Raw genomic sequence first — 24,497 nt, 5'->3', positions numbered from 1 at the left:
AAGAATCAATTGAGTGTGATGATGCAATGCAATCACTTGACCATGATGACGTCGATGGATTCTATTTATAGCATCGGATTCACATTGTTCATTTAGTTGAATCCAATTGCAGTAAGGCTGTAAATACCTTTTGATAAGTAAAAACAATTTATTTATTCCAAATTTGTTATTAGTTATTTATTAATTATTCGAAATAGAAAAAAATAACAGCAAAATAAACACTAGGTCACATGGGTATTTTCTGAAAATCTTGGTGTCACGTGATTAAATTAGAACACAACTATGACTTAGATAAGGAATGCTTGTAATAGGATTTATTAAAATGCTAAATCAACTATCTTTAAAGCGTTTTTTGGTTTTGAAAATGAGTTTGTGAACTACATTTTACTTCATTAACCTAAGGATACAGCTATTTTGTCTGTACAATGCATACAAGTGAAATAACAGCGTGACATAAAAATGTCACGAATTCTGGTAGGGTTTTGATACGGCGTTCTCTTCAGCGAACACATCCAAAAGGTAATATATAACGTGTTCGCTGAAGTTCTTTAGCTAATTTACAAACTGCCAAGCATTTGCACGAACACTACTGTTGAGACGATTGTGGACATGAAGACTGCGTGTACAGGGGCTGCTCCGGTCGTGCCGCCTTGGGGCTGCGTAGTTGCGAACACGCGCGCCTGAACGCCACTTCCGTCGTGCAGTTTGATGGCCGCCACGTAAACAATCGATCCGCTCTCCGGAAGTAGGTCGAGATAGGCCACGTTCTCCACACCCGCAATGTCCGCCTCCCCGAGAATCACGTGGACCGGATACGTCGTTGATTGGCCGTAATCGGTAGAAGGTGTGTCTACGCCTACCACGTGAATATTTCTATTTTTAACCAACCAATCAACGGCACTTTCATGGAACCCTGGGAAATGGAATGTTGACGGCTGTGTGACATTCTTCGTGCCGAATACCAGTGTTTTGTTCGGGTAGCCCTTGGACCAACCGGAGTTCATGAGGACGATGGCTCCCGCGGGAATCCGGCCATGGACGTCCTCCCAGGCATTCAGGTCCTCCATAGTCACTCGGTAGTCCGGGTCCGCAGCGGCTTTGTCCTAAGATAGATGAAACCTTTTAATATATGGCGTGCTTATTGACACGGATGAACATGGCGAATCATGATATTTCTTTAACCTTTTGTTGTAAAAGTGTGTTTCAAAATTGAAATCTACAGTACAAAAAAACTGTTAAAGCAGTAAATATTATGCAATTTATTGAAACACAAATAAGCGAGCTTATCTTGATCCTGTTATAATGGGATTTAAGAAGTTTCGAGAAATTTGGGCCTGGAGCTGTATGTGACGAGATCTCTTTACAATTTTTAATTAAACCGTCATCACTTATGATAATTCAATCCGGTTATTTTCCTAACAAAATAATAAGAAGAGCACAGCCTGCGGCTGCTGAACGCTCGTCTGATTTTATCCTGTTACGGTTTATTAATTTCATATTGTACATTTGATAGTGAACAGGTATTCCAAAGTTTGAAAGTGATAGCTTTGATAGTTTGCTTGTAGGTGACCCAAGCACAAAACTTAAAAAAATCAAAAATCTAAATTCATGTCTTTACCCCAAGAGTAGGTGAAACTAAGCATTTTTAGAGCACAATATTAGATGAACAAGTTCCCCAAGTTTCAAAGTGATAGCTCTAGATCTGAAAGTTTCCATATGTAAGTGACCTAAACGCAAATCTAAACCAACGCCTCAATAGCTCGTCATTGCCCATTCTGGTTTGATGCCAATGCTGGTTTGATGCCAATGCTGGTTTAATGCCCATTCTGGTGTGATGCCAATGCTGGTGTGATGCCAATGCTAGGTTAATACACATTCTGGTGTGATGCCAATGCTGGTTTGATGCCCATTCTGGTGTGATGCCAATGCTAGTGTGATGTCAATGCCGGTGCGATTCCAATGCTGGGTTAATACCCATTCTGGTGTGATGCCAATGCTGGTGTGATGCCAATGCTGGGTTAATACACATTTTGGTGTGATGCCAATGCTGGTTTGATGTAAATGCTGGTGTGATGCCAATGCTAGTGTGATGTCAATGCTGGTGCGATTCCAATGCTGGGTTGATACCCATTCTGGTGTGATGCCAATGCTGGTGTGATGCCAATGCTGGGTTAATACACATTCTGGTGTGATGCCAATGCTGGTTTAATGTAAATGCTGGTGTGATGCCAATGCTGGTGTGATGCCAATGCTGGAGTGAGGCCAATGCATGTTTGATGCCAATGCTGGGTTAATACCCATTCTGGTGTGATGTCAATGCTGGTTTGATGCCAATGCTGGGTTAATACCCATTCTGGTGTGATGCCAATGCTAGTGTGATGCCAATGCTGGGTTAATACCTATTCTGGTGTGATGCCAATGCTGGTGTGATGCCAATGCTGGGTTAATACCCATTCTGGTGTGATGCCAATGCTGGTGTGAAGCCAATGCTGGTGTGATGCCAATGCTGGGTTAATACCCATTCTGGTGTGATGTCAATGCTGATGTGAAGCCAATGCTGGTGTGATGCATATACTTAAGTGTTGCCAATGCTGGTGTGATGCCAATGCTAGTCTGATGACAATGCTGGTGTGATGTCAATGCTGACGTGATGCCAATGCTGGTGTGATGCCAATGCTGGTGTGATGCCAATGCTGGTGTGATGCCAATGCCGGTATGATGCCAATGCTGGTGTGATGTCAATGCTGGTGTGATGCCAATGCTGGTGTGATGTCAATGCTGGTGTGATGCCAATGTTGGTGTGATGCCAATGCTGGTGTGATGCCAATGCTGGTGTGATGCCAATGCTGGTGTGATGCCAATGCTGGTGTGATGTCAATGCTGGTGTGATGCCAATGCTGGTGTGATGTCACTGCTGGTGTGATGCCAATGCTGGTGTGATGCCAATGCTGGCGTGATGTCAATGCTGGTGTGATGCCAATGCTGGTGTGATGCCAATGCTGGTGTGATGCCAATGCTGGCGTGATGTCAATGCTGGTGTGATGTCAATGCTGGTGTGATGCCAATGCTGGTGTGATGTCAATGCTGGTGTGATGCCAATGCTGGTGTGATGTCAATGCTGGTGTGATGCCAATGTTGGTGTGATGCCAATGCTGGTGTGATGCCAATGCTGGTGTGCTGCCAAAGCTGTTGTGATGCCAATGCTGGTGTGATGCCAATGCTGGTGTGATGTCAATGCTGGTGTGATGCCAATGCTGGTGTGATGTCACTGCTGGTGTGATGCCAATGCTGGTGTGATGCCAATGCTGGCGTGATGTCAATGCTGGTGTGATGCCAATGCTGGTGTGATGCCAATGTTGGTGTGATGCCAATGCTGGTGTGATGCCAATGCTGGTGTGATGCCAATGCTGGTGTGATGCCAATGCTGGTGTGATGCCAATGCTGGTGTGATGCCAATGCTGGTGTGATGCCAATGCTGGTGTGATGCCAATGCTGGTGTGATGCCAATTTGGTGTGATGCCAATGCTGGTGTGATGCCAATGCTGGTGTGCTGCCAAAGCTGGTGTGATGCCAATGCTGGTGTGATGTCAATGCTGGTGTGATGCCAATGCTGGTGTGATGTCAATGCTGGTGTGATGCCAATGCTGGTGTGATGTCAATGCTGGTGTGATGCCAATGCTGGTGTGTTGCCAATGCTGGTGTGATGCCAATGCTAGTGTGATGACAATGCTGGTGTGATGCCAATGCTGGTGTGATGCCAATGCTGATGTGATGCCAATGCTGGTGTGATGCCAATGTTGGTGTGATGCCAATGCTGGTGTGATGCCAATGCTGGTATGATGCCAATGTTGGTGTGATGCCAATGCTGGTGTGATGCCAATGCTGGTGTGATGCCAATGCTGGCGTGATGCCAATGCTGGTGTGATGCCAATGCTGGCGTGATGTCAATGCTGGTGTGATACCAATGCTGGGTTAATACCCATTCTGGTTTAATGCTCAAGCTGGTTTGATGCCCATTCTGATTTAATGCCCATTCTGGTGTGATGCCAATGCTGGTGTGATGCCCGTGCTTGTGTGATGCCAATGCTGGTTTAATGCCCAAGCTGGTTTAATGACCAAGACGTGTTGACTTTACCTTAACCGTGTACTGAAAAACAAGAACAGCAGAGTTACACGTGATATTCTGACTGACCTTGACATTGATGACCACCCCCGGGCCGACAAGACGACTGATGGGTATCTGGTCGACGCGGTTCCGGTTCTGAGCGAAGTGCGAGGGTGCGTCAATATGGGTGCCACCATGCTCAGCGGTTGCAAATGAGTTTGACTCATACCTGCAGGAAAACAGGAAATTAAAGAAAAATGATGTGCAATGACCCCATATTTAGGACAGGCCGAAAAGACGTCATTGTTGTGTGTGTATTTTATAAGTTCACTGACCTTCAATTCAATGAGAAATCACTTTTTTAATTATCATTAACTTCTTAAAGAATGTTCATTAAAGGCATACACGCATGCCAAAATGTGCACGTGTACATGTTTCTGTCGGTTTATTCAAAACTCAAAATCATACACGCATGCCAGAATGTGCACATGTACATGTCTCTGTATGTTTATTTTAAAGCATACACGCTAGCCAGAGTGTGCACGTGTACATAATTATGTCGATTCTTTTAAAAGCATACACGCTTGCCAGAATAAGCACTTGTACATGTTATTGTCCGTTCATTCAAAAGCATACACACTTGCCAGAATGTGCACGTGTACATGTTTCTGTCTGTTCAATCAAAAACACACACACGCTTGCCAGAATAAGCACATGAACATATTTCTGCCCATTCATTCAAAAGCATACACGCTTGCCAGAAAATGCACGTGTATATGTTATTGTATGTTCATTCAAAAGTATACACGCTTTCCAGAATATGCACGTGTACATGCCTTTGTCTGTTCATTCAAAAGCATAAACGCTTGCCAGAATATACACGTGCACATGTTATTGTCTGTTCATTCAAAAGCATACACGCTTGCCAGAATATACACGTGCACATGTTATTGTCCGTTCATTCAAAAGCATACACGCTTGCCAGAATATACACGTGCACATGTTATTGTCTGTTCATTCAAAAGTATACACGGTTTCCAGAATATGCACGTGTACATGCCTTTGTCTGTTCATTCAAAAGCATACAAGCTTGCCAGAATAAGCGCTTGTACATGTTATTGCCTGTTAATTCAAAAGCATACACGCTTGCCAGAATATACACTTGCACATGTTATTGTCTGTTCATTCAAAAGCATACACGCTTGCCAGAATATACACGTGCACATGTTATTGTCTGTTCATTCAAAAGCATACAGGCTTGCCAGAATATACACGTGCACATGTTATTGTATGTTCATTCAAAAGTATACACGCTTTCCAGAATATGCACGTGTACATGCTTTTGTCTGTTCATTCAAAAGCATACACGCTTGCCAGAATAAGCGCTTGTACATGTTATTGCCTGTTAATTCAAAAGCATACACGCTTGCCAGAAAATGCACGTGTATATGTTATTGTATGTTAATTCAAAAGCATACACGCTTGCCAGAATATGCACGTGCACATGTTATTGTATGTTAATTCAAAAGTTTCAAAATTCAAAAGTTTCGACTTTATATATACAAAGCACGGGACACATTTATGTAAGGTATAATATATAGCAATATTGAACCTTGCGTGTTCTACTATTCTTTTGTGACTCACCAATAGCCGCCGGCGCTGATTCCCCTGTTTATAACAGTAAAATTGTACTGCGGGTTTCCTGGCCAGTATATCGCGTCGTCGTCGTGCGAATGCGTTAGGTCAATGACGTTGATCTGCGCATGCGCAAACCCAAGAAGGAAGGTGACGACACTGAGAGCTTGCATCATGTTACGATCGAGTTCTAAAAATAATAAGTTTCTTAAATACATATAAAACTTAAAACTGTTTCGATAATAAATCTCACAAGATTTGTTTCATTGTTTTCGTTTAATTAAAACATTCGCTCTTTAAAAAAAAATAGTTTACCCTTTCAATGTGCTACTAAATCCACAAGTTCAAATAATAGGAGATATCACAAAATTTATGTTTGCCTTTATTTGGGATAATAAACCTGATTAAATCAAACGGGAACAACTGTTTTGCTCCAGGGAAATGGTGGACTTCCGAATGTAAGTTAAAGCAAGCTGGATAAAATGACTCGTTTATGAAAATAATCAAGGTTAATGGAAAATATTTGTTAACAAGGTATTAGAAAAGAACGGTGGAAGCTTTATTCTTGAATGTAGACTTGGAGAAAATGACATTAATGGCATATATGTGGCCATAACGTATTTATTCACAACATCCTGCACTCATGCAACATACTTAAAAGAAAACAAAAAAATTTGATATAATATCAGAAAATTCATCCTCTGGAAAATCTATGAAATGCAATAATAAAACGTTATATTATATAGAATGGCATAAAAAGGAAATACTACCTCGAACACATTTTCGAATTTAGAGAAAATAATTTCTACTCATTTGATAACATGCAATTTCTATACCAAATTCCTAACGCAGATATTTTATTAAAAATGTACAACTGACAAACAATATACCACAATATATGAAAAATGCTCCCAAATCTTCAAGTATAACACAGATATTTGTTCAAATGCAAAATACCCAACTCCAGGCACTGGGACTTGTGCTAAAGCAATATAGATGCAATAAGTCACGTGTTTTGGGTTGTGCATTGTGATACAAGATCTGTGGAATAACCTTCAGACTAACGGTAAACTTGTTGAACATAATATGTTAACAGTTTTAGTTAGAGTACACACAACTACACACAGGCGCAAGTCACAAAATAAAAAATCGGCCTATATATATGTTTATTAAGATATAAGGCCCCCAATGGAACAAAAGCATTATGCAGAACAAACAAGAACACTGCTGCAAGAAACGACCAGATCACGGTTATCTCTTTGTGGTAGCCATTTGAAAGCATCAATCCAAGCGTTAACGCTTTTTATGAGTACTCTCTTAAAAGTATGAGTTGAGTTCATTTGTTTCGAGTAATTGACAAACCAGGATGGAAATTGAAAAATGTCATTTATTCACATTAAATGACGTATATCGTTACAAACGAGCAATATACATGACCGAAACAAAGTTGGAGGTAAATGACCGAAACAAAGTTGGAGGTAAATTGAAAAATGTCATTTATTCACATTAAATGACGTATATCGTTACAAACGAACAATATACATGACCGAAACAAAGTTGGAGGTAAATAAAACGCCCTCCAATAAAACATATCAAATAATACAGAATCCATTATGTAAGACAAATGGTTAGATAACAGTATAGCAAATGTAAGATAACATTATAGCAGAAAGTAAAAAGATAATAGAAAAAGAATATCAACACAAACAGGCATGGCGTTTTAGCGAAAATGGAAAGGACCTTATTAGGTAAATTAAGTAAAACGCACTGGCCTATAGATTGGGTGAGGTAGGGGGGGATAAAAAAGCTTATGAAAATACTGCGTAATTCAGGTTGGCATAAGTTATCTGTGAAATTATTGCGTTGTGTTATCCGCAAGATGAGATGGTTAAATAATACTATCAAAATTGTAAACTCGGTACTAATAATTTACTACGTAATGCGTTATGTCCCCTGAAAGTATCATAAATAAATTTATTTCTAAGGCAATAAATTGAATTTTATGAGTACTCTCTTAAAAGTATGAGTTGAGTTCATTTGTTTCGAGTAATTGACAAACCAGGATGGAAATTGAAAAATGTCATTTATTCACATTAAATGACGTATATCGTTACAAACGAACAATATACATGACCGAAACAAAGTTGGAGGTAAATAAAACGCCATTAGAAACCCCAACCTCAACTCAAGCGCTATAAGAGAGTGCCAATGTGGTCAATCATGGACGATAGAGAAGAAGCCCACAACTCCAGTCTCTAATCCATGTACCAGACCTACAAATCCAGTCTCTGAATAGCAATAGCATATGAAAGAGAGAAAGAGCCCACAACTCAGTCTCTAATCCATGTATCAGGCCTACAACTCCAGTCTCTTATCCATGTAACAGGCCCACAACTCCAGTCTCTAATCCATGTACCAGGCACACAACTCCGGTCTCTAATCCATGGACCAGACATACAACTCCAGTCTCTTATCCATGTACCAGGCCCACAACTCCAGTCTCTAAGCAATGTATCCGGCCGACAACTCCAGTCTCTAATCCATGGACCAGGCCTACAACACCAGTCTCTAAACCCTGTACCAGGCCTACAACTTCAGTCGCTAATCCATGTACCTGGCCTACAACTCCAGTCTCTGAATAGAAATAGCACATAAAAGAGAGAAAGAGCCCACAACTCCAGTCTCTAATCCACGTACCAGGCCTATAACTCCAGTCTCTGAAAAGAGATAGCACATAAAAGAGAGAAAGAGCCCACAACTCCAGTCTCCTATCTATGTACCAGGCCCTTCACTCCAGTCTCTGAATAGAAAAAGCACACAAAAGAGAGAAAGAGCCCACAATTCCAGTCTCCTATATCTATGTACTAGTCTTACGACTCCAGTCTCTGTATAGAAAAAGCACACAAAAGAGAGAAAGAGCCCACAACTCCAGTCTCAAATCTATGTAGCAGGCCCACGACTCCAGTTTCTGAATAGAAAAAGCACACAAAAGAGAGAAAGAGCCCACAACTCCAGTCTCTAATCTATGTACCAGGCCCACGACTCCAGTCTCTGAATAGAAATAGCCATAAAGGATAACCACAGGCTCCCACAGTTGTACTCTACAATAGAGTAATACAACACTATGCTTCAACAACTGTATTCTACAACACAGAAATACAACAACAGGCTTCAACAGCTGCACTCTACAACAGAGAAACACCACAAAAGTCATCTACAGCTGTACTCGACAAAAGAGTCATTTAACAATAGCCCAAACAGCTGTACCCCACAACAGCGTAATACATTCATAGGCTCTCAAGGCGGAACTCAACAAATGAGTTATATAACAACAGGCTCCACCCTGTGTTCTGTACAACAGAGTAAAACCAAAATGGGCTCCAACTGCTAACTCCATCAGATAGGAATAAAACAAAAGGCTCCAACAGAGGAACAAAACAATAGGCTCCAACAGCTGTACTCCCAAATAGAGTAAATCAACAATAGGCTCTAACAATTGTACTCTTAAACAGAGGAATACAACAAAAGGCTTCAGCAGTTGGACTCTAACCACAGGAATACCACAACAGGCTGAATCAGTTGTACTTTTCAATAGAGTTATACAACAAAGGCCCCTACAGCTGCACTTTACCAAAACGTAATACAACAATAGGCTCCAACAGCTGTACTGTACTACAGAGCAATACAACAATAGGCTCCCAATAGCTGTACCTTACGATAGAGTAATACAACAACAGGCTCCCAACAGCTGTACCTTACAATAGAGTAATACAACAACAGGCCCCAACTGTAGCACTCTACAACAGAGTAAAACAACATTAGGATCCAACAGCTGAACTCTACTACAGAACAACACAACAACAGGCTCCCAATAGCTGTACCTCACAATAGAGCAATACAACAACAGGCTCCCAACAGCTGTACCTTACAATAGAGTAATACGACAACAGGCTCCCAACAGCTGTACCTTACAATAGAGTAATACGACAACAGGCTCCCAACAGCTGTACCTCACAATAGAGCAATACAACAACAGGCTCCCAATAGCTGTACCACACAATAGAGCAATACAACAACAGGCTCCCAATAGCTGTACCACACAATAGAGCAATACAACAACAGGCTCCCAATAGCTGTACCTTACAATAGAGTAATACGACAACAGGCTCCCAACAGCTGTACCTCACAATAGAGCAACACAACAACAGGCTCCCAATAGCTGTACCACACAATAGAGCAATACAACAACAGGCTCCCAATAGCTGTACCACACAATAGAGCAATACAACAACAGGCTCCCAATAGCTGTACCACACAATAGAGCAATACAACAACAGGCTCCCAATAGCTGTATCTCACAACAGAGCAACACAACAACAGGCTCCCAATAGCTGTACCACACAATAGAGCAATACAACAGCAGGCTCCAACCGTTGCACTCTTCAACAGAGCAATACAACAACAGGCTCCCGATAGCTGCACTTTTACAATGAATAGAGTAATACCACAACAGACTTCAACAGCTGTACTCTACTATAGAGCAACAAAACAATAGGCGCCTACAGCTGTACTTAACAATAGGCTTATACAACAATAGACTCGAACAGCTGCACTCTACATCAGAAATACAACAAATTGGCCTAAATAGCCATACTCCACATTTATATAAGAGTATTACAAGAATAGGTTGCAATAGGTTATTACAAAATCGGCCCCAAAAGCCGAACTCCACAATAGAGTAATGCAAAAAATAAAATAACAATAATACAACAATAGGTTCCCAAAAGCCAAACTCTAGAATAGCGGAATACCGTAACTGGATCCTGTAGCGGTACTCTGCAATAGAGTAATACAACAGCAGGCAGTACAATAGCCGTACTCTGTAATAGAATAATGCAACAATACGTTCCAATAGCCGGACTACACAATAGAGTGAAAAGCAACAATCGATCTTAATAGCCTAACACCACAATAGAGCAATATCACAATAGGTCCTTATAGCCGTACTTAGCAATGGAGTAATACCCCAATAGCTTTACTCAACAAAACAGGAAAACACTAATCGGCTCCAAAAGCCGCACTCCACAATCGAGGTAATCTAAAATTAGGTGTCAATAGCTGTACCCCACCAAAGAGTAATACAACAAAAAGGCCCAAATAGCTCTACTCCACAGAAGTTAAACAACTATCGGCAAATACACACATTCCACAAAAAGAAATATAACCAAAGGCTCCAATAGCCGCAGTTTACAATAGAGTAATATAACAATATGCTCCAAAAGGTCACTCAACAATAGAGTAATTTATAAGAACAATATGTCCCAATAGCAAAACTGCCAAATAGAGGAAAACAACAAACGACCCCAAAAGTCATTTTACAATACAGTTATAAAACAATAGGCTCTAAGAGCTGTAATCCACAATAGAGTAAAATAACAAAAGGCCCTGAATAGCTGTACTCCACCAAAGAGTAAAACAACAATAGGCCCCAATAGCCGAACTCTACCATAGAGTTATATAACAATAGGCCCCAATAGCCGAACTATACACTACAATAGAGTTATAGAACAATTGGCCCCAATAGCCGAACTCTACAATACAATAGAGTTATAGAACGATTGGCCCCAATAGCCGAACTCTGCAATAGAGTAATAGAACAATTGGCCCCAATAGCCGAACTCTGCAATAGAGTTATATAACAATAGGCCCCAATAGCCGAACTCTACAATAGAGTTATAGAACAATAGGCCCCAATAGCTGAACTCCACAATGGAGTTATAGAACAATAGGCCCAAATAGCCATACTCCACAATAGAGTTATAGAACAATAGGTCCCAATAGCCGAACTCCACAATAGAGATATAGAACAATAGGCCCCAATAGCCGAACTCTACAATAGAGTTATAGAACAATAGGCCCCAATAGCCGAACTCTACAATAGAGTTATAGAACAATAGGCCCCAATAGCCGAACTCTACAATAGAGTTATAGAACAATAGGCCCCAATAGCCGAACTCTACAATAGAGTCATAGAACAATAGGCCCCAATAGCCGAACTCTACAATAGAGTTATAGAACAATAGGCCCCAATAGCCGAACTCTAAAATAGAGTTATAGAACAATAGGCCCCAATAGCCGAACTCCACAATAGAGTTATAGAACAATAGGCCCCAATAGCCAAACTCCACAATAGAGTTATAGAACAATAGGCCCCAATAGCCGAACTCCACAATAGAGTTATAGAACAATATGCCCCAATAGCCGAACTCTACAATACAATAGAGTTATAGAAAAATTGGCCCCAATAGCCGAACTCTGCAATAGAGTAATAGAACAATTGGCCCCAATAGCCGAACTCTGCAATAGAGTTATATAACAATAGGCCCCAATAGCCGAACTCTACAATAGAGTTATAGAACAATAGGCCCCAATAGCCGAACTCCACAATGGAGTTATAGAACAATAGGCCCAAATAGCCATACTCCACAATAGAGTTATAGAACAATAGGTCCCAATAGCCGAACTCCACAATAGAGATATAGAACAATAGGCCCCAATAGCCGAACTCTACAATAGAGTTATAGAACAATAGGCCCCAATAGCCGAATTCTACAATAGAGTTATAGAACAATAGGCCCCAATAGCCGAACTCTACAATAGAGTTATAGAACAATAGGCCCCAATAGCCGAACTCTACAATAGAGTCATAGAACAATAGGCCCCAATAGCCGAACTCTACAATAGAGTAATAGAACAATAGGCCCCAATAGCCGAACTCTAAAATAGAGTTATAGATCAATAGGCCCCAATAGCCGAACTCCACAATAGAGTTATAGAACAATAGGCCCCAATAGCCAAACTCCACAATAGAGTTATAGAACAATAGGCCCCAATAGCCGAACTCCACAATAGAGGTATAGAACAATAGGCCCCAATAGCCATACTCCACAATAGAGTTATATACCAATAGGCCCCAATAGCCGAACTCCACCATAGAGTAAAATACCAATAGGCCCCTATAGTCATTCTCCATAAGAGAGTAATATAACAATAGGCTCCAATAGCCGAACTCCACAATAGAGTAAACCAACAGAAGGTCCCCAAAAAGCCATACTCCACAATAGAGTAAACAACAATTGGCCCCAAAAGCCGAATTCTACAACAGAGATATATAACAATAGGCCTCAATAGCCATACTCAACAACAGAGTTATATAACAATAGGCCCCAATAGCCGAACCCCACAAAAGTCGTTTAAGAGTAATACAACAATCAGCCCCAATAGCTGTTCTCTACAAAAAGAGGTACACAAATATCGGCCCCAAAAGCCTAACTCCGCAAAAAAGAGTTACCCAACAATCAGCCAAAATAGCGGAACTATATATATACACCAGGGCTCTCGCGAAAAGCTGACTTTGGCAAAGTGCTCGTCTAAAATTCCCTTACTTCATCTATATGTCACATCAAGTGACATTGACTTGTCGACAATATTTGCACTTGTAAATCAGTCAATAAGAGAGTATTTGGTCATTGTCCCAACCGATATAAAATGATAATGATAGTCAACCAATCAGAATGTGCATTGAGAAGACCCTGATCCAATGACACAAGTTTGCCAAAATATGATAGAGAAAGTGACATAATTATGAAAAATCATGTCAAGCATGAATTACGGAAAGCATAATTGATATACATGTAAGTATTGTACAAACAAGCTAACTCAATCTAAACATAGTTGCAGTTGAAGCGTACAAAAATAAAAAAAAAATAAAAAACATGACATATAAACAAAAATATGAGTGGTTGTAGTGAAATCTTCAATTTTTTTTTTTTTTTTTTTTTATTTTTTTTTTTTTTGTAATTACAATATAAATATTTCTTGCTTTATGAAGAGTTCACTTACGATATTGTCCTCAATAAGTTACGTTGCCAGAAATTTTGGCAAAATGATGCCATTTTGTTAGAAGAATTTTCATAGAATATCTCCTGATAAGTTTGTAATCAAGGAATGTGACATTCGTACCCTATCCTGATCGTACCAAAATCAGATTGGCCCCTGCACCGAATGAGAAATATGTATGGCAGGAAGTAATTTATGATTGTGAAAGCATTGAATTTAATTAAGGATCAGAAACTTTTAAGGTTGACTGAAATCGGTTATAAATGAATGTGCATACTGTGCACTGAAAAATTAAATGTAAATTAACAACAACAAAAAACAAAAAACAAACAATATTGCCATGCTCAAACAAATTAAAATAAATTGTCAAAGTCTCTCTGTGTATGGAGAAATTCGGCAGGAGTTGAGCAATGGACAAAGTTAATGTAGTCTCTAACACCGAATAACAGCTCCAAAGAGTGCCGTGGGATAAAAATTGAGTCCTCTGGCGTTGAAAAGTACACCGTCCAGGCAGATAACGTTGGGGGGGGGGGGGGGGGGGGTCCGGCAGTTGTAGCACTTTATTATGCCAGTAATGAAAAAAGTCCTGAGGTCCACATTTAGTTTTCAGGGTTCGATGGAATAGACCTGAACATCGTTGAATCTCACAACACTAATGTTCCTTGTGTCTCATTGAGGAAGTAGCTGTGGAATAAAATATCCTTGTAGATGGAAGCGGGTTGCCCATAGCGATACCAAGGCAAACATGCACAACACCATTGGGGATCCACTATTGCATTCGCGCTGGCCACGCCGTTTTCTCCAATCATCATGATAATATAGAGACAATTTCCTTTCAAATGTGCAGATAACACAGCAGACTGTGAATCGTCCACTACAAAAGCATCTTCCACCGTACTAGCATCCTCGAGGAGGAAATGATAAAGTCCATTAACGAAGGGATCATTCAAAATAAGTTCATCCAGTTTCTTTGTTTACATCCGAAACTTATGTTACGTAAACACACAAAAAACTGAAAAAACATGTTCGTAGCTGAACGAGACTGCCCAAATGCGTATATCCCTAAAAGGTTAACAATTAATCAAATGAAATCGATCAAAAAATAAACACTAAAGACCTTCAATTGGGAATTAACTTGAAAATAAAAAAGCTTATAAAAATACTGCGTAATTCAGGTTGGCATAAGTTATCTGTGAAATTATTGCGTTGTGTTATCCTCAAGATGAGATGGTTAAATAATACTGTCAAAATTGTAAACTCGGTACTAATAATTTACTACGTAATGCGTTATGTCCCCTGAAAGTATCATAAATAAATTTATTTCTAAGGCAATAAATTGAATTTTATTTCATTAAAATCCCTCAAATAGCAAAGAAATGAGAAAAAGTTTCACAAAATGACTTTATTTTCAATCCATGTCGTTTTCGACGTCCATTCTATTCATGTATACAAACACGATTTCTGGTCGATTCCTACGAAATAAACAAAAAACGGCTAGAATTTCCACGTACGTTCCATAAAAAAAACTCTATTCCTATCGATCTGCGAAGTCACAACTAAACAAAAGCCCTCTACTTTCTAATTCTTTTGAAAAAGTACACAAGGATCTAGCTTGTGACAGTTCTTTATCGCCATGTTTAGCGCATGTATATACTGTTCCGCACTGAATATTATACTAGGATTTGATTGGTCAAGGTATGAATCGGAATTGTTCGCATTTCACCTGTTTTAATATTGACCAATCGTGTAACACTATCTCTTCGCTTCATTCTCCTGTCACTTCAAAATCAAAATGGCGAACTTTACTTGATCTGCGCTTCCACAACCGATATTTTCAAAAGAATTACGTATGTAGAGGGCTTTCGTTCAGTTGAGACTTCGCAGATCGAAAGGAAAAGAGTTTTTTTATGGAACGTACGTGGAAATTCTAGCTGTTTTTTGTTTATTTCGTAGGAATCGACCAGAAATCGTGTTTGTATACATGAACAGAATGGACGTCGAAAACGACATGAATTGAAAATAATAGCAATTTTTGAAACTTTTTCTCATTTCTTTGCTATATGAGTGATTTAAATGAAATAAAAAGGTTTAACGCTTGGATTGATGCTTTCAAATGGCGACCACAAAGAAATAACTGTGATCTGGTCGTTTCTTGCAGCAGTGTTCTTGTTTGTTCAACATGATGTTTTTGTTCCGTTGGAGACCTTATATCTTATTATAGTATATAGCCCATATAGAACATTAAAAAAAGTTTGTGTCAAGTACCTGTGCAACTACACGTAGTAGATATAGCAGCACAAACGTTATTATTCTATTGATGAAATATTTCATTCTCTGTTCAAAATACCGACAAGCGATACCAAACTTTGAAAGATACTTGCAAATACGTATAAATATCGAACGCGAAATTATAGCCATCGTGAAAACAAATAAGATATTCATTTACATAAACAGAAATTCTTATCATAAAAAATAGTAAACAAACAACATTAACCAAACATGAAATACCAGTATGTCTCTCAGACACCCTTTTTATTCACCCTCCCCAACCCTCTTCACTTTTTTATGTATGCAAAGCGTGACAAGAAATAAGCTTAATAAAGATGGAACACTAAGTCATACAAGGGTAGTAATGTCAGGTGCGTCCATGCTTCCCGGTTCATTGTTTTGAGTGGAAAACGTCCTCGATTCGGTGAATATTACCGCTGTTTTCTATATGTTTCAACGATAATTTTTAAAAACGACATTGTGCATCGAATGAAGAGCAATTGCTCGTTTACGAAAACGCTTGTTTTAGATCAAAATAATGTCTGTAATAAAATATCTCGTGAAAACAATGCAGGTTCTTACTAGGCTTCCCGACTCACTCAATGCATTTTTTGCTTCAAAACAACTATTCAATACCGTTCTCTTGCGTATAAACCCCACCCGATGCTTTGTTTTGGACAATAACAGTATTGCTATTGTTTTCCGAATGCAGACAGCCAATTTTGGAGTTATATCGGCTCATTTATGAAAATGCTTGCTGGTTCATTCTGTACATTTTTAGAACCTGAAATGCACTGAGTGAGTCGGGAAGCCTAGTAAGAACCTGCATTGTTTTCACGAGATATTTTAATACAGACATTATTTTAATCTAAAACAAGCGTTTTCGTAAACGAGCAATTGCTCTTCATTCGGTGCACAAGATCGTTTGAACCGGGAAGCATGGACGCACCTGACGTTACTGCCCTTGTCATATGCTATTTGAAAATATCGTTTTTTTTTTCTTCTGTAAATAATGTACCATATTTTGTATTGATACGGATATTGTTTACATATTAATAAAAAAGAGTTTGTTTCATGTTGCGTCGTACTTATCTGCAAACTGAGATTAAATTACAAAGTTACCCAAGGGAGGTAAGTGTGACCATAAAAGTCTTAACAACATTTTTCGAACATTTGACATACTGACCTATTTATCAATCAGACAAACTTGACCTAGATATCATAGAGACACACGTTCTGATCAAGTTGTATAAAGATTGAAAGAAAAAAATGGCCGCCGAGAAAAGTAACAACAATATCCTTGAATATTTTAAGTAGTACATGCAATATACAATTGGACTCCAACTTCACCTAGATTTATAGAGACAAAACTACTATTCCTGGAGTAGAAAATATAGCCTCTAGACGGGAAACAACGTTTTTCTTATAGAAGGTTAATTACAAATCAGTACCAGGGCAAGTTCAAGCGTTTTACCATGGTTGAGGGTGTTCCTTTGTGTTTGCTATACATTAACTCCCATATCGGAACGGAAACCAGTGGGCGGAGCTTAACCGTTCAATAACTAGCGTGCGGATAATTTCAACGCTATTCACTCATACTGCACGCAAGTTACTGTGCGCTGTCCTTAACAACATGGTGCAAATCAGTTACTCAACCACTACCCTCGTGGTTGAAACTATACACGAGTGTTTAGGTTGTGGGTCGTATGCAGTCGGTGTCGACCCTTGCCTTTAGCCTACTGAAACCAAGACTTGCAGGGATACCATTACTTGCTCACGATCCCATTGCATGCAATCAACACCGTTTAATTTTATTGATACTAGTTTCCTACAGTCAGTTCCCTTGTTTGATGATTGCAAGGATTGCAGAGTTCTTTCAAAATAATGATAGTGACAAAATTTGGCATACTGACCCCTAAATGTTAAATAATCGTACAACGGTCAAAGGCAATCAACTTTTAAAGTAGCATGATCCTATTAAGTGTCGTTTTGTAATTATTGTTTGACAATGTTTTCGAAAATGTCCGTCGAAATTGAATTAAGTACATTGCCCAGTTGAGAGAGTCATACTTGTATCATACTTCTTCCGATAAAAAAGCAACGGAACGATTAAGTTTACGTTTAAAGAAAACGAGTGATCAACGAAATAAATCGACAAACCACAGAAGAATGTATGTACAATATGTTGCACTATACATGTATATAGCTTTATTTTTGAACAACATTCTCTGAAGATATACATGTAATGTTAATGATTTGTAATTACCAGCACCAGTTGTTCTTAAAAGCTAATAACGTATATTTTTTTTGCGGAATCTTATGGTGTTTTTGGATGATATTTTGACCTGGTTAGTAAGCTTATATTTTTTAACCCAATATAAATACGACTACCCAGAGGCCAGACGTGTAAGCCTCTCTCAGTTTTTTAAATAGACATTTAACTATGAGTTAAAGGGGCTGTACTCCGTATGATAAAATAGCGGGGAAAAAAAGAAAATTGTCGAAAACTGACATAAACTTGGCATCGATGTGTACAATGCATTGAATCTTACTAATTGAAGTACCACATAGTTTACTATTTATTTAAGTTTAGCAGTTATTTCGTATTTTGGCATTAAAAAAAGATTACTGGTTATGTCTACCTAGTAGAATTCATTCCTTATGCGTGATTGGCTAGTCGGTGCTATCACGTGATATTACCGAGGTAGCTCTATAGCTTAATTATGTCACCCAAATAGAGTAAGCCGTCGTAGCTCAGTGGATACGACGCTGGACTGCTATTTTGGCGACACGGGTTCGAACCCGGTCTCCGACACAATTTTTGTTCTACATTTTGGTACTTTTTTACAGTTATGATATCAAAGCGTAACACATTCTATTAGATAATTGTCCTGAGATTCGTTACAGAAAAAAACTTTTTTTGGTGCCAATCTGGTGTACAGTCCCTTTAACAGTCCATCCAATTCTACATAAAGAGGGGTTTAATAATAAATCATAAAGACTGGCACTTAAGGAGCATGAAAATAAATAATCTAAAACCTAACAATGAATTGCTGGTCCTCAAGGAAAGGAAGTTTAAGGAATTGGAACAGTTAAATGTAAACAAATCTAAGCGTTTAAATCAATATTGTTACACGGAAATACTTTAATGTATTATAGGAGAATTTAAAGATAGCAATAAAAGTTATGTTACTTTTTATATCAAGTGATTTGTCAGTAACTTGAACATCATAATGAATTGTTTTCTTTTATTTTGTCAAGACAGATATGAAATATATGCATTTGTTTTTAATCATTTCTTCAAGTATCAAAAGGTGAATTAATTAAATATCATATATGTATTAGTTTTACATGAGCTTGTCATTGGATATATTATGGTATTTGACAGATAAAATTGGTTTTGAATAACAAAGTTAAAATTCAGTCAATATGTTTTTTATAGCATAATTTATCTCCTTACATTATTTACATTCTAGACGTCACCCGAACTATCACCTGATCATATTGTCGCGGCAATCGTTATAATTTTATTCTTTTTTGATAAATGTTCATCCGGTCCCTTTCCTCTCTCAGACGACGTAGCCGTCTACCTGCACTTCCACGTCGATCGTCGTCCAGTACGTATAGCGACCAAGTAATCGGCCGTTTTGAACGATTTTACATGCACATTATTCAAATAATCCAGCTATACCAAACAAATTTGAACAATGGAAAACTTCCCGGGAGTAATTCTCCAGTTATTAAAACACTACCCAAAATTCTATACTCGAATAAGTTTCCTCGTGGCAGGATTGTTTGCCTTAAGAAAAACGCACAGGCGAATTAACTCGGGAGTTATTTCACGAATAATTCCAGTAAATAAATAATTTACAAACTGGCCATGATCACAGTCAGTTTTAATAACCATTTCATACCAAATGCATACGCACACGCCGTTTTACTGACATAGAAGGGATGAACATTTAATACATATTTTATGTAAGATCAGTTTATACATTCATGTATATAATTCAAAGTTAAACTATAAGGGCACGCGCTTGTGTCGGAAAATAGGTCATTGCGCTAATGTTTCTTGTTACCATAACCCCGACTTTAAAATAAGGTTTTTGTATCTTGTATTATTATATTGTTTATCAAAGAAATTACTTTAAAATAACTAAAATTAAACTTATCCGTCAAGATTTCTAAATTTATTTGTTGCATTTCTATGCAAGAAAAGACAACAAAAAAAATGATAAAAGGGTAATTTCTGTGAAAATATTTTCGAAATCGGGCCAATGGTTTCTTAAGAGAAGATTTTCAAAGTTTTTCATAATGACGTATAGTGAAAACTAGCTCACCTAAGAAACATTTCTATGTTGAAAAAGGGCCAGTAGCTTCTAGGACGTTTTTCATTTCGGTTGCCATGACAACCACAGTTCTGCATGGAGCCTCTTTTATTGAGGGAATCTGGAAGAGGACTACCCAAGGAACATTCCCGTGAAGTTACGATGAATTGGTCTTAGTGGCTTAAGAGGAGAAGTTGTTTGATCGACGGACCAATCACAATCAACCTATCACAATAGCTCACACAGAGCACTTTGTGTTCAGCTGAGCTATAAATACATAGCAACACCGAAGAGCTCCGAATGGGTCACAACTTGTTTTTCGCTTTTCTGTATTTCTACTGGCTAATACTCCTTTGCTAAACAATCAATTCGCCCTAAGGGTCAAGCTGTTTTTCCAACCAAAGACGCTGCTCAGACAAGGTGTGTTCAAGATTTAGTAAATAGTTTTTGCTGCCATTTTAGAAAAAAACACACTAACCCATCCTGGCTTTGTCTTGATAAATGAACATATGTGCTTGTTTTATAAGTAATTGCTTCGCGCTGACATCGAATTGACCATTTCGATTCAATGCTTAGAAGATATTGTTTAATCTAACATTTTCATGATAACACATGCTACGCTAATATATAAATTATTTTATGATTTGTTCAATACATTATTCTTAAGGAGCTTACGGGAGATGAGGTATGAGATGTGGTTTAATATTGACAATTCAGTATCTCTGGTGACAAACGGGCATAGGTTTCTGAGTTTTGCCCCATAAAGAAGGGTTTTATCTCAGTTTTGCCTCAGCGAGTCGACCACGTTCTTAAGCTCAATCTATACAGCTAATTTGTGAAAAGTCTTTGTTTAAAATTCAATATCGTGCTGTTCGCTGTTCCATGTCGTCAACATGTATATACGCAAGTCGCAAATCGCAACTGTGATGTGTGTTCTTAGTTTGTAAGTAATAGTTAAAGTTAAAAGTTAAGACCTCATTAAACCTTGTAATTTTTGTCACTTGAAAGCAGAATGTGCAATCAGCCATGCTTGTTTTAGTTTCGGTCTACAGGGCCTAGTACGTTGAATGCCCCCAACAACCCCTGTTGCACTCGCTGTATATATAGTAAGCGTCCTGCATCACTATTTTGTGCCCAAAATATTGAGAAAATTAAACATTAATTTCATGTTCTTTCCTAGTCCACCTAAATGGCCGTACACGAGTCTTTTGGCGATTTTGTTTTACTATGGCAGACTCGTGACGTCCACCATCCCAGCAAAAAGTAGCGAACGATCCTTGCGCAGAGAATCCTCGCGGCCACAATTTTGAAATTATTTGCGTTGAAAATTCAAATTTCTACGATAACATTATTGCCTACTATTAAACACATCTTTATTTATGTCATTATGCCAAAATACATGTTCAGATATCATAAAACACTAACATGTGTCAATTGTTTATGAAGTATCCCGATATTTGTAAATCTGGGACAAATATATTTATATGAAAATAACGACTCTTATGACAAATTAAATCCAGATTAGATCATTGTCGGGTATATATTGAACAACTTTGTCCTTATTATTCAACATCGATGCATAATATTACTATATATTCTTTCGCCCAGTGTTAAATGGTAGAGAGTTGTAGCGTTACCATTCAAGGTCACTGTAAACTTGACCTTTGACTCGTTGACACCTAAAATCAATAAGGGTCATCTTCTGGTCAGGCCCAACTTCCATGTCAAGTTTAATGATCATAGGCTCAGGCATTGTTGAGATATCACTGGGAGAAGATTTGTTAACTTTTTGCTGTAATGTTACTGTGACCTTGACCCGATGACTCCCAAAGTCAAGAGGGGTCATCTACTGGTCAAGCCCAACCTTCATGTCAATTTTGTCCAGGAATTGTCGAGTTTGCTTTCAAGGTCACTGTAACCTTGACCTTTGACCTCTAAAATAATTAGGGTCATCTACTGGTCAGACTCAACTGCCAAGTCAAGTTTGAGGGCCATGGGTGCAGGCATTGTTGAGTTATCACTCAGACAACCTTTTATCATTCAAGTTCATTGTGACCTTGACCTTTGGCCCAATAACCCCTTAAATCAATAGGGGTCATCTACTGGTAAGGCCCAACTTCCATATCAAGTATGAGGGCCATGGGTGCAGGCATTGTCAAGTTATCTCACGGACAACCTTTTACCATTCAATGACACTGTGACCTTGACCTTTGGCCCGATGACCCCCCAAAACAGTAGGGGTCATCTACTGGTCAGGCCCAAACTCCATGTCAAGAATGAGGGCCATAGGTGCAGGCATTGTCGAGTTATCACACGGACAGCCTTTTACCATTCAAGGTCACTGTGACCCTGACCTTTGGCTCGATGACCCCAAAAACAATAGGGGTCATCTACTGTTCAGGCTCAACTTCCATATCAAGTTTGATGACCTTAGGTCTAAGCATTGTTGAGTTATCACTCGGACAAGCTTTAGAATTATTTAACCATTAAAGGCCACTGTGCCCTTGACCTTTGACCCGAAGAGCCCTAAAATCAATAGGGGTCATCCTACTGGTCAGGCCCAACCTTCATTTCAAGTTTGATGACCGTACGCTCAGGAATTGTTGAGTTATCACTCGGACAAGCTTTGGTCTACCGATGGACCGACCGACCGACCGACCGACATGTGCAAAGCAATATACCCCTCTTCTTTGAAGGGGGGGGGGGCATAATAAATACAAACACAATACAACAAACGTGTTATGTTAACCCATAATGGTGTAATATATACAACAGTATACTGAATATAGTTACTTTTAAGTATTGTTATTATTTAAGAACAACAGTACGACGGAATAAAGTCATAGAAGAGTTATGATTTTAATTTAAAAACGACGCTAAGCCGCTGAATTGCTTGATCGACTTTTTTTAAAAATGTTGATAATCGCTTCAGAGTGATAGTTTGTGCATAAAAACAATAAGTTTATCATTGTTTAAGATGAAACCGCATACAAGATGCTTTAAATCGGAAACAATTAAAGGTCGCAAGGCCGCTTACTTCACGACGCTAGGCCGCTGGACTGCTTGATCGACTTTTTGAAAAAGTGTTGTTTTAAAAGAAAAATCATATAAAAATGCTTTGAAATAGAAATCAATTTAAGGCCGCAGTGTTAATGTATTAATAAAAACATTGATTTATCGTTGTTTTCCAAGAAACGCATGGACAATTATTTTGAAACAGAGAAGAAATTTAGGCCGCTAGGCCGCCAACTTCACGGCGCTAGGCCTCCAAGGCCGCTTGACCGCTAACTACACGCCGCTATGCCGTAAGGGCGCTAACTACACGCCGCTAGGCTGCTTACTTCACGCACACAATTCTGCCAATAACCAACTCTTTTCTGATCAACATTTATGGACATGTGCACATATTTTTTGTGTGAAAAAAGTTTTTGTTTTTTTTTTAAATAATATTTTTTGCCTTAAACTACATAATTTATGGGAAAAACATACCTTTTATCCCGCAAATTAAATTCCCACAAGTCTTAATTTACTATGTTTTCTTTTTTCAACTTCAATTTATGTGTACCATAAAATGATTTGTTCAACAGACAATAACCACCCTTTACTTCATTATATTAAGTTCAGTAGGCTAGGTCACAGGTAAACATGGTTAACTTGACAGTATTTGTGCTTTCAGATCTAAGGCCATGGTAACGTAATTGATAAATTACTTATCCAAATTTGGTCTTGGACAATGACTCTGAATATAATAAACAAGTAAATTAAAATTAAAAAAATAATAATGTAAATTAAGTCGACTGCTTCTAATTTAAGTATTTTGAACAATTAATTTCACTGAATAAAATGAGGCGCTTGTTTAAGCTGCTATACTATCAACATAAGGGGTCATTCTTAACTTTTAAAGTTCCATAATGTTTAAGTTATGTCACTTATTTTGTTTTCATATCCATATACTTTCTCTAAACCTATTTGACAGTTAAACCCACCAGTATAAAAAAAATGTTTCAAGTGCAAGTACAAATGCAACTAAATCGAAAGTAAAATCTAAACTATTCGTCATCACGAAATGTGCACATTCATGATACCTCAAATTTTATGTTGCTTTATATACTGGTGATTTCCATATTTTAACTCAGATTTTTTTTTATTTAAACTTACTTTTTAACAAAATAATCATACTTTTACTGTTCTTCTTAAAATATTACACTTCAAAGCTAAATTATATTCACCTGAATAAAGGGAGGTAATAAGTATTGACATAT

At 38.4% G+C, this 24,497-nt stretch overlaps 1 protein-coding gene across 6 annotated transcripts; it reads right to left on the bottom strand.

Moving 5' to 3' along the window:
• Window positions 1-23,831, bottom strand: LOC128224467 (isatin hydrolase-like). Of its 6 annotated transcripts, none has more exons than XM_052934311.1 (4): window positions 23,725-23,831; window positions 5,750-5,930; window positions 4,193-4,334; window positions 1-1,103 (listed from the first exon to the last, which is right to left on the bottom strand). In XM_052934311.1, exons 2-4 carry the CDS (start codon window positions 5,914-5,916, stop codon window positions 558-560), a joined length of 855 nt encoding a protein of 284 aa, XP_052790271.1. In that variant the 5' UTR covers window positions 5,917-5,930; window positions 23,725-23,831; the 3' UTR covers window positions 1-557. The 6 variants fall into 6 exon arrangements, with proteins under 6 accessions (XP_052790271.1, XP_052790270.1, XP_052790268.1 ...); XM_052934310.1 differs by lacking the exon at window positions 23,725-23,831 and adding an exon at window positions 6,056-7,544; XM_052934308.1 differs by lacking the exon at window positions 23,725-23,831 and adding an exon at window positions 19,368-19,822 and having other exon boundaries at window positions 2-1,103.
• Between the last annotated feature and the right edge of the window lie 666 nt (window positions 23,832-24,497).

Source organism: Mya arenaria, chromosome 17 (genome assembly GCF_026914265.1).
Source record: "Mya arenaria isolate MELC-2E11 chromosome 17, ASM2691426v1".
NCBI classification, from domain to species: Eukaryota; Metazoa; Mollusca; class Bivalvia; order Myida; family Myidae; genus Mya; species Mya arenaria.
Note: the sequence above shows the minus strand (reverse complement) of the source record. Positions and strands in the feature narration are given on the sequence as shown.